The sequence below is a fragment of the Plecotus auritus genome, assembly GCF_963455305.1.
Source record: "Plecotus auritus genome assembly, chromosome: X".
Lineage (NCBI taxonomy): Eukaryota > Metazoa > Chordata > Mammalia > Chiroptera > Vespertilionidae > Plecotus > Plecotus auritus.
The window spans coordinates 23272621-23283880 of record NC_137784.1 but is presented as its reverse complement, the minus strand read 5'-3'; the positions used below and the strand labels follow the sequence as shown (position 1 = coordinate 23283880).

Below are 11260 nucleotides of genomic sequence, written 5' to 3'. Positions count from 1 at the left end.
ACCATACCCTGGTTTGGTAGCTAGTTTGGTTTGTTTAGCCTATCCCTAAAATTCTGAAAGCCTCTTGAGGATAGCTGCTATGTTTTAATCATGTCTTTACCCACAATTCTTAGGACAGGTCCTAGAAAGTGGTACTTAAATGGTTAATACATGTTTGCTGACTCTAGCAATCCAATTAAATCAGATTAAATCTGACCAAAGTTTTTGAGCACCTATTTTGTGCTATTCTATCTTGTTGGGTGCTGTGGAGGTAAAGAAAGGGTGTGTGCCCTCCAAGAGCTTATGAGTCAGGGACAATGTAGCACCAAAGGAACACAACAAAAAAAAGATGATTAATAGCTCAAGGCAATTACAGACAAGCCATAATTGGGTGGTCTATGATTGATTGCTATGCTAATTTTGTGGACACTAATCCCTATAGATCTTCTTCAGGGGAGGCTGTGTTCACTTAGAATAGGTTTTATGTAGGAAATGGGGTTGGATCTGAGTCGAAATGTCAAGCTAGGACCTGAGATGGGATAAAAAGATGATCATGATGGAATGAATACCAAAAGCAATTACGTGGAGTTGGGACCACACAAGTTGCATTACTTAGTATGCTTACACACACAATTGTGAAGTTTTTTCAAAAGAATTATTGCTATAAGTATACTCTAATAACTATGTAATTGAATAACAGTGGTCAAAAATGTGAGTTGTAAATAATTGTTTAAAAAACAACTAGGAGAAATGGATAAACCGTGCATGGCAGAGATCATATTGCTCACTGAATATCACATGTTTTTGCCTACATTTCCCAGCTTCCACTGAAGTTGCTTTGGGCCGAAGTGCTATGACTTCTGGTCCAAGGTAATAAAGAATAAGTGGGAGGGCTCCATGCTTCCTCTCTCCCTTCTGTGCTGTTGGAAGTGACACATTCTGAGATGGTAGGACTGCAGGATGGCATTGAGCCTGCATCTGTAAGTTAGCCATTGTTGGAGAGCAACTAAAGAGAGTCACTTCACCTGTTCCAGACTGTGAAGTGAGCAAGAAATACATCTTGTCTTCAGCCATTGAGATTTTTAGGTTTTGTTTGCCACTGCAGTGTAGCTTACTCAATCTTATTCTACCGAGTGTTCTCTAGGAAGGAACTGAATGTCACATAATAAAAATCATTTATCCTCTATTTAGAAAAGATAACCACCAAAGAAAACTTTTAAAATATGCTTTTGGCTATCTGCAATTGGGGATTATGCTTTCCTGCCTAGAAGCAAATAATTAAGAGGTGTCTAATTAAATAGCATCTTCAATCCCTTATCTACATTGATTGGATTCACTTATGCAGTGCTGTGCAGACACTCAGCAAAAGCTGTAATCCTGGGTAGTAGAAGGTGAGCAAGGAAGGACAAAGGTTTATGTGAAATAAACAAATAATCCTCAAATCTCATTAAGTCAACACCTTCCCCAACCAGACTTTTTAACATGGCTACTAACAAGTACAAAATGACTCTCCCTGCTTCCTCTTTCCCACTCCTCTTTCTCAAGGGCCTACTAATTAGATGAGATGCAACCATGGAGTCAATCACCTAAGGAAACAAGGGAGCCAGGGGCCGGAGAAATACACAAGCTGGACAATTAGAGCCTGAATCTTGGATGGCAGCTCCACTTTGGCCATTACTTTGTTGCCCGAGACTGTCCTAGATGAGATTCTTTCTTCTATCAGCTCTATTTATTCTCTGTCCTGAAAGAATACACAGCTGCATACTAGTTTCTGGGTCCTCATGACTTTGTTAGGCTGTGCATTAAACTTGAGCCAAAGAACATCTATTCTTTGGAGTAAATTCCTCTGAAGTGAGCAGTGTCTGCAGAAGGCCCATCTGAGAATGGTCCTACCACACCCAGGAAGCAAGATCTATAAAAAAGGAATTAGACTTGCCTCTGAATTATCTGCCCTGAAGAGAGGAAATCAAGAGAATATCCCAGCCTCACTCTCCTCCTGCCCTCCCATCCCCTGCCAGTGCCTCCCACTGGCTGAACCCAACCAGAAGCAGAAGGCACAGGGGCCCATGGATGCATTCCACACAGGTTAGCCTCCCAGGGCTCAGAGTAAGATGAAGAAGGACAGAGAACAGTACTGGAGAGGCAAATGGAGGATATCCAGCAAACTGAATAAAACTGAAAGGTTGCAACTTTAAAGAAAAGGTATATTTAACAACTTACTATCAGTTATTGACTTCCACACTCCAGTACATACAATGGATGTTTCAGTTCAGAGGCCTCCCCTTTGGCTCTTCAAGGCAGCGATTCTCCTTTTCACCCTCCAATCAGAATAGTGAGTAAGTAGAGGCCGGAAGGGGCATTCTCCTCTTCAGAATATAATTTGTGTGGGTGTTGGACATGGCTCATTAGTGCCCAACCAAACAGGAGCCACCACAAAACTTGCCTATGGCCTTTGTTTTAAAAAGATGCCTTTTGGTGGAGACAAACACTGCATTCGAGCTTCCCTACACCAGCTGGAAGGAATCTTTTCTGGAAGGAAGAGCCCGTGGCCCATTCCTGAATACTCTACACCCTTAGCATCTGTAGGTCCCAACAGCCCTTTCAGCATTATGACTTGGGGAGCACAAAAGTGATGAAGGGGTCCTTTCTTCAGGTTCCAAAAGCTTATGTTACTACCTCCTTCCAGGGTTAATTTTACCCAGATGGTGCATGTCAGCCTGTCAGATTGCCCTGTGTGTCAGTCAACCCTCCACTCTTTTTTATTTTTTACAAAAAGCCCAGAAGGCACTTTAGTGGGGGGTCTCTGTGCCCCGCTCGGGAGAGAGGAGCTAGCCAGGGGTGGGCAAACTTTCTGACTCGAGGGCCACAATGGGTTCTTAAATTGGACCGGAGGGCCGGAACAAAAGCATGGATGGAGTATTTGTGTGAACTAATATAAATTCAAAGTAAAGGAGCGGAGGGGAGAGCAAGAGAACCGGATAGAACAGCCGGATCCGGCCCGCGGGCCGTAGTTTGCCCACGGCTGGACCCACCCTGAGCGTCTGGCACCCCCGCCCCCCCGCTGGCCCAGCCCAGGGCCAAGAACAGTCAGGGGGATGTCTTAGAAAAAACAGATCTCTATGTACACCTGGCGCACCTGTAGCACATAAATTAGGGAGTGCTCTGACCCCCGACCGTGGAGCCCACACACTGGGAGGGAGGAGGACCCAGTCCAGGGAGGAGTGCAGGCCCTGTCCCCTGGCTCACGGCGCCCTGGGCCTTCTTGCCTCCCGGCCTCCGTCTGGGCACCCAGCAGGAGGAAGGCGGCGTTGGCAGCCTGCTCCAGATTGGGCATCAGGAAGGGGACATGAGAAGGGAGACCTCACATCTGGCTTCCTGTAGATGAAGGTAGAATATGACGTGTATTTATTTTGTATTTACATGAGAGTCATGAGTTTATTTTTCTTTAGTTATCGTCTAACATTCCTCATTCTCATCCCAGCCCCACTAGGAGCACATTCAAACTCCACAGGAGTGGGCTTAGTGTATCATGCCCTTTCACGGGCTTCTCACCAGAGATGGGATTCCAGAAAATCAGGGTGCCAGCATGGTTGGGTTCTGGCAAAAATGCTCTTCTGCCTTGCAAATGGGTGTCTTCTCACTGTGTCCTGACATGGCCAAAGGTGCCAGGGAGCTCCCCAGAGTCTCTTTTATGAGGCCACTAATCCCATTCATGAATGCTTCTACCAATATAAAAGCCACACTTGCAACATTGTCACCGAACAAGTCACTTCAAACCCAGGGCTTGTAATTCCACGAGGCGGCGGCCGAGGAGACCCCGAGCCTCTGCTTCGTCCACAGAACAGCTGTCCTTCCCATTGATCGATCGGGGCCACGGCCTCAAGTCCACGTGTCTGACTCGGGTCCACTCAAACCCTCAGTTCCGACTCCTGACCACCTCCTCCTCCTTCCAGCCACTGGAGTTCTTGCCGAACTTGTAGACGAGCCGTTCACGTGCTCCAGGATCTCCCGTTTGTAGTAGTACCTCATGGCCCGGCTCAGCTTCTCGTAGGTCATGCTGCTGTTCGTCTTCTAATCTGGCCCCACAGCTGGGCCACGGCCTCGGAGCGCAGGAACTCGAACACGCCCTCCTGCCGGTTCTCGCACTTCATCAGGCCCTCCTTTAGCTCCGGGTGGATGAGGATGTCCGGGATGATCTCCCACAGGTGGGTGCCTCTGGGGGCGTGCTTGGTCTTCCGGCCCTCCACAGTGTCCCGAGACTCTCTGTTCAGCTTCCGGGCGGCCCCGCTTCCGCTTCCCGTGCTTGGGGTCATAGGGAAGTCTGCCCTGGAGAAAAGCTTGGTGTCCCTGGGGTCCAGGTCCACGGCGCTTCCCCCCTGAGTCGGAAGAATGGGAGCACCCAGAGGCACCAGTCCCTGCGGTGGAGCCGGTGGAGACATCCAAGCTGCCAGGGGACGGAGGCCCCCCACGCCATAGCTGCCCGAGTTGTAGGGGCTGGGCTGCAGGCATCTCCAGGCCAAAGGAGCTGCCCTGGTCAAAGGGGCTGGAGTCCCCCAGTGTCTCCTGGAACGAGGTGCTGTCCTGCTTCAGGAGATCAGTGATCCAGCTGAGCTCGTCCGGGAAGCTGGATGTGAGGTCCCACAGCTGGGCATAGAGCGGGTCCCCCAGGGGCCCGAAGACCAGCCGCAGCCGCAGCTCCTTGGGCGCGCAGCTGCAGAGCGCCGCCCCATCCATGTCGCAGCGCAAGAAGTCGGTGGTGCTGGCGTCAAACTTGTTCTTCTCCACCTGGTAGCTGATCCAGTCGAGCACCTGGGCCTTCGACCAGAACTGGAGCTGCTCCCGTGACCAGCTGGCCTTCTCTGGGCCCTCGGGTGGCATCTGGGGGTTACTCGGACAGCACGAGGTCGTCGGCCCCAAAAGCAGCGGCGGCAGTCGTGGGGGAGTGGGGAGGGGGGGGTCCTCCGGGCTGTACATGGCTACATAGCGCTGAAGTAGTTGCTGAAAACGTTGCTGATCTCACGGGTTGCGGCCGTAGGGCTCCAAAGTGGCGGTGCTGGCGGACGTGGTGGGCAGGCGGGCGGGATGGCAGGACCGCAGGCACCAGTAACGCAGTAGGCAAAAGCTCAGCAGGCAGTCCAACCCTCCACTCTTTAAATCGCTTTTCACTACTTTCCCTGCCTGGAAGCTCTCACCACTCGCTTTGTTCTCAGGTGCTTCTGGTTTTCTATGGGTCTTCACTGGTCTTCAAGTTCTCTGTCCTCTCTAACATGCACTGGACCAGCCTCAGCCCCACAGTGACTACAGTGTTCTGCTGCTGAGGTCCCTCCTGTGGCCTGCTCTCTAATTGCCTCCTTCCTTTGCTGGTTTGCATTGGTTCCCTGCTTCCCCTGAGTACCCCCTGCCTTCTTCTCATCAGAGATGCTGTCCTTCCAGTCCACACCCAGTCAGGAAGTCTATGCCTTTACATCCCAAATACTTTTCTGGAATCCCATCTCTGGTGAGAAGCCCATGAAAGGGCGTGATACACTAAGCCCACTCCTGTGGAGTTTGAATGTGTTCCTAGTGGGGCTGGGATGGGAATGAGGAATGTTAGACGATAACTAAAGAAAAATAAACTCATGACTCTCATGTAAATATAAAGTAAATACACGTCAAATATTTTCTTTCACTCACTAATTAATGAGGAAACCAGTAAGATGTTACAAATGGTTCAAAGGAAAATGCAAAATGAGTCCAAAATAAGTTGCCTTTCACCAGACACAATTCAATTGCATTTCTGTGGACAAGAATAATTTGCATTAGTTTTCCACAATTTTCAGTTATAAAATAGATCAAAATCAACTAAGGGGGCTCTAAAAACAACACCTAGTAAATGTTTTCCTTGCCAAATTTAAAGTCTTCCACAATTTTTCCTGCTAGGAGGAAGGCCTCTCCCTTTCCCCACAGAAACCCACATCTGTTGTAACTACTGGAAACACTGTCTGTGAGGTGGGAACAGGCATTTCTGCTTATGGAGACCAATATATACATGTTCTCCTGAACTCCAAACCTCAGTAACTGCTAGAGATGGATTGTGAGCACCCTACCCCACACCCCCATTCATATGTTAAAACCCTAACTTTCAATGTGATAGTACCTGGGGGTGAGGCCTTTGGGAGTAATTAAGTCATGAGAGTAGAGCCTTCATGAATGGGATTAGTGGCCTCATAAAAGAGACTCTGGGAAGCTCCCTGGCACCTTTGGCCATGTCAGGACACAGTGAGAAGACACCCATTTGCAAGGCAGAAGAGCATTTTTGCCAGAACCCAACCATGCTGGCACCCTGATTTGGGCTTCCAGCCTCCAGAACCATGAGAAATAAACATCTGTTGTTTAGAAGCCATCCAGTCTAGGGTACTTTGTTATAACAGCCTGAATGAATCAAGACAACAGAGGATGGAAGATTCCCCCCTTTTAGAACATTGTCACTCAGAGTGCAGTCTGGCATCACCTGAGAGCTTGTTTGGAAATTCAGATCTTTTTTTAAATTTAAATTCTTTATTGTTTAAAGTATTACATAAGTCTCCTTCCCCCCTCCCCACCCCATTGACCTCTCTCCAGCCGCCCCCAACCCCCAGCGCATGCCCTCCCCCCCCCCCAGTGTCTGTGTCCATTGGTTATGCTCATATGCATGCATACAAGTCCTTTGGTTGATCTCTTACCCCTTCACCCCTTGCCTTCCCTCATAGGTTGGACAGTCTGTTTAATGCTTCTATGATTCTGGTTCTATTTTTGTTCATCAGTTTATGCTGTTCATTATATTCCACAAATGAGTGAGATCATGTGATATTTATCTAGCAATTCAGATTTTTGATCCCACTCTAAATCAGAATCTATATTTTAAGAGGTCCCAGACATCCCAGGTTTATGGATCAAAAGACTTAATATTGTTAAGATATCAATACTCCCCCAAACTATCTAGTTTCAATGCCTATCAATAGCATAGCTAGCTTTTTTTTTTTTTTTAAAGAACTTTGTAAGCTTATCCTAAAATTCACATGAAAACACAAGGAACCCAGAGTAGCCAAAACACTCTTGAAAAGAAGAATAATGTTGGATGACTCATACTTCCCTATTTCAAAATTTACTACAAAGCCACAATAATCAAAACAGTGTTATTCTAGCGTAAGTTTAGCTATATGGTCTTACAGAATACAATTAGGAGTCTAGAAATAAACTGATATATCTATGATCAATTGATCAATTTTTAACCAATGTGCCAAGACCATCCAATAGAGAAAGAATAGCTTTCTCAATAAACGGTGCTGGGATAACTGGAAATCCACATGCAAAAGAATTAAGCTAGATCCATACCTCACATCTCATACAAAAATTAACTCAATAACAACCAGAGACCTAAAGGTACCCAAATGTAAGAGCTAAAACTATAAAATTCTTAGTAGACAACCTAGATGTAAATCTTTGACCTTGAATTAAACAATAGTTTCTTATGACATCAAAAACCTCATATGACATCAAAACCTCAACAAAATAAAAAATAAATAAGTTGAACTTTTAAGAACTTGTATTCTTCAAAGGACACAGTTAAGAGAGCACAAAGACAACCCACAGACTGGAGAAAATATTTGCAAATCATATATCTGACAAGGCACTTGTATCTAGAACGTACACAGAACTCATACAACTCAACCATAAAAAGACAACTGATTCTACTTAAAAGGATTTGAATAGACATTTCTCCAAAGAAGGTATACAAATGGCCAATAAGCACATACAAATATGTTCAATATCACTAGTCATTAGGGAAGTGCAAATCACAACCACAATGTGATACCACCTTACATCCACTCAAGATGACTAAAAAAATAATTTTTATACAGACAATAACAGTGTTGGAACCCTCACACATTGCTGGTGGGAATGTAAAATGGTGCAGTCACTTTAGAAAACATTTTGACAGTTTCTCAAACTATTAGAGTTATCATGACCCAGAAATTCTATTCCTAGGTATATACTCAAGAGAATTGAAAATATTTGTCTACACAAAAACCTTACACAGATGTTTATAGCAATAGCACCACAAAAAAAGAAAACAACCCAAAAGTCCATAAACTGATGAAAGGATAAATAAAATGTGGTATATGCATGTAATGAAATACTACATGCAACCCTATATTTATTGCAGCTTTATTTAAATAGAGAAGAAGCCAAAGCCGGTTTGGCTCAGTGGATAGAGCGTCGGCCTGCGGACTGAGGGGTCCCGGGTTCGATTCCGGTCAAGGGCATGTACCTTGGTTGCGGGCACATCTCCAGTGGGAGGTGTGCAGGAGGCAGCTGATCGATGTTTCTCTCTCATCGATGTTTCTAACTCTCTGTCCCTCTCCCTTCCTCTCTGTAAAATATCAATAAAATATATTTTAAAAAAAATAGAGAAGAAAAACTTTTTCTTAATATTCTATAATCTTCACTAGGACTTGCTATGACCATTGTTGAGTATGATCTGGCAGTACAGTGTGAGTTTAGATGATTGTGGCACTTGCATTGTATGTATATACTCTTGTGGAGTACTTACCATGAGAGTGAGTCCGGATTGGGCGTCATAATGCTGCATCCACAATGCAAATTAAGGTTTTTCTCTGCAGGAAATTTTCAGTGTTTCCAATCTGTTATGTCTGCATATAGAAGGAATAGATTTGGGTTAGACCTCGTGACTTCTCACACACTGTCTCAAATAAAGAAACCACTGCAAATCTATGAAAATCTTCTGCAAAGACTGTAAAAAAAGGCAAACAGACCCAATCACAACCAAGAAGCTGCCCTGATATTTCAAGTATGTTTTTATTTTATGAATGAAGAGTCACATTCTGATTGAAAATCCAAGAGGCATTTTCCCAAGATACAAACAAAAGGAAGTAAAGAGACACAATGCAGGAATCCCACCAGGAGGCTCAGAGATAACTTACAATTTCTTCTTAAAACACTATTAGAACTTGGGGGCAATGTACATATACAACATATAAACAAAAATGCTAGAGCAATGAAAGTTTTTTTTAAAAGGATGAATGTTAAAAACATTATATTAAGTAAAAGAAGCCAGACACAAAAGGCCACATATGGTATGATCTCATCTATTTGAAATGACCAGAATAGGCAAATCTCTAGAGACAAAAAGTAGATCAATGGTTGCCCTTCCTGAGGGGAAGTAGATTGGGCACTTAACTGCTCATGGGTAAGGAATTGCCTTTTGGAGTATTGAACATGTTCTGAGATTATATTGTGGTGTTGCACACCTTCATGAATATATTGCAAACTATGGCTGAGCTGGTGTTGCTCAGTGGTTGAGCATCAACCTATGTACCAGGAGGTCAAGGTTAGATTCCCCCTCAGGGCACATGCCCGGGTTGCAGCCCAACCCATCCCCAGTGTGGGGTGTGCAGGAGGCAGCCCATCAATGATTCTCTCTCATCATTGATGTTTCTCTCTCTCTCTCTCTCTCTCTCTCTCTCTCTCTCTCTCTCTCTCCCTCTCCCTTCCTCTCTAAAATCAATATATATATATATATATATATATATTAAACCATGGAAATAAATGTTCACTTGCAAAAGGTGAATGTTATAGTATATAACCTCTATCTCATCAGAGCCTTTTTTTAAAAAAAGGTCTTGAGACACTCAGCAGAGTGGCTGGCCCAGGTTGCCTGCCTGGGGCTCAGTGGAACGTGGAACGCTGCGCCTCACAATGCCCTCCTGTAGGGAATCCACATTCCACTCCCAACGCCGGCTCTTAACCGACCGACGGCCTGTTCTATCTCAAGCGGGCTGGCCAGCTGCGACCCAACTCCTGAGTAGCCGGCCGCTGGCCACTGAATTCGCTCACCCTGGGTAAGGCCACCGAAGTCGCTCACCCTGGGTAGACTCGGAGGACCCCGCCGCCGCCGCCGCCTCGCCCACCGCCGCTGCCGGCTCCGCAGCCCCCGCCTCCGCACTGCCTTGGCTTCTTTGGTCCCGGCACCTGCGCCACCAGACATGACAACCCCGCCGAGGCGCCCCAATAACTACCACCCTGCCTGCGAGGCTGCCGTCAACCACCAGATACACCTGGAACTCTATGTCATCTATGTGTACAAATCCATGGCCTCTTATTTCGAAAAGAACATGTCCTTGAAGTACGTGAGCCAGTTCCTCCTGGCACAGTCCGCCCTGCTGAAGGAGCACGTAGAGGGGCTCATTCGGCTGCAGAACCAGCGCAGCGGCCAAACCCGCCAGTACGACGGCAACATCAACTGTCCTGACTACAACTACTGGGACAGCAGCCTGAAGGCCCTGGATCACGCCCTGGATCTGGCCATAAACGTGAACCAGAACCTGCTCTATATCCACCAGCTGGCCATGGAAAAGAAGGACGCCCGCCTGTCGGATTTCCTGGAGGACAGCACTCTGTATAATCAGGTGAAATCCATTGAAGAGCTCAGGGGTCATCTCAGCACCTTCCCTATGTACCCGAGGAACCCGGAAGACAGTCTGACGGAGCAGCTCCTTGACAAGCTCTCCCTGGACGATAAAAAGAACTGAACTGAGCTTGGACTTGCTTTCCCACGGCCAGGGGGGAGGAGGGGTGTGACTTCCTCTGGTCACATGATGGGAATGCATATAGCAATGTTTGCCCTTCTGGGTTTTACCATCTTGCAATAAAATTCTTGGTTCCTAAATCAAGGTCTCTGGTTGGTTGGTGCGCGTAAATCCCTCACCTTGTAAGTTTTAAAAAGGCATCCAAGAGTCTCTCCACCCACCCATCCCCACATTCAGCTTGGGATCTCCACGGATGGAGGGAGGAGGTATTCTGTGGGACCCTGGAAATCACAAAATTAATCATCCCCTTATAAACAGTGTGGTGTATGGGGGTGGAGTGAGGTGGATGGTCTGGCGCCCTGGTGAATATGGGTGTATGTGCATAGTAAAAGTGCTTTTTAAAATGGCCTAGCCCTGCATTGGTGGTTCAGTGGTTGAGCATGGACCTATGAAGCCAGAGGGCCTGGTTCAATTCCTGGTCAGGGCCCGTGTTGGGGGTTCAATCTCCAGTAGGGGGCGTGCAGGAAGCAGCAGATCAATGATTCTTTCTCATTATTGATGTTTCTCTCCCTCTCCCTTCCTCTCTGAAATCAATTTTTAAATTTTTAAAAATAAAAATAAGAAAAATAAAATGGTCTGGAATTTATCATAGTAGTTGACTCTGGGGAAGAAGCAAAAAGAATGGGATTGGGCCAGGATTAAAATAAAGGGGG

General features: G+C 46.3%; 1 protein-coding gene and 1 pseudogene across 2 annotated transcripts; one reads left to right on the top strand and one right to left on the bottom strand.

Annotated features, from left to right (window-relative positions):
• Nucleotides 1-3895: 3895 nt before the first annotated feature.
• LOC308239549 (ETS-related transcription factor Elf-3-like) lies at nucleotides 3896-10006 on the bottom strand (annotated as a pseudogene). The gene is made up of 2 exons: nucleotides 9772-10006; nucleotides 3896-5101 (listed from the first exon to the last, which is right to left on the bottom strand). The product of its transcript is annotated as an ETS-related transcription factor Elf-3-like (transcript).
• Nucleotides 10005-10550, top strand: LOC308239548 (ferritin heavy chain-like; the record flags this gene model as incomplete). The annotated part of the gene is made up of 1 exon (XM_080652323.1): nucleotides 10005-10550. One exon carries the CDS (start codon nucleotides 10005-10007, stop codon nucleotides 10548-10550), a length of 546 nt encoding a protein of 181 aa, XP_080508449.1.
• Between the last annotated feature and the right edge of the window lie 710 nt (nucleotides 10551-11260).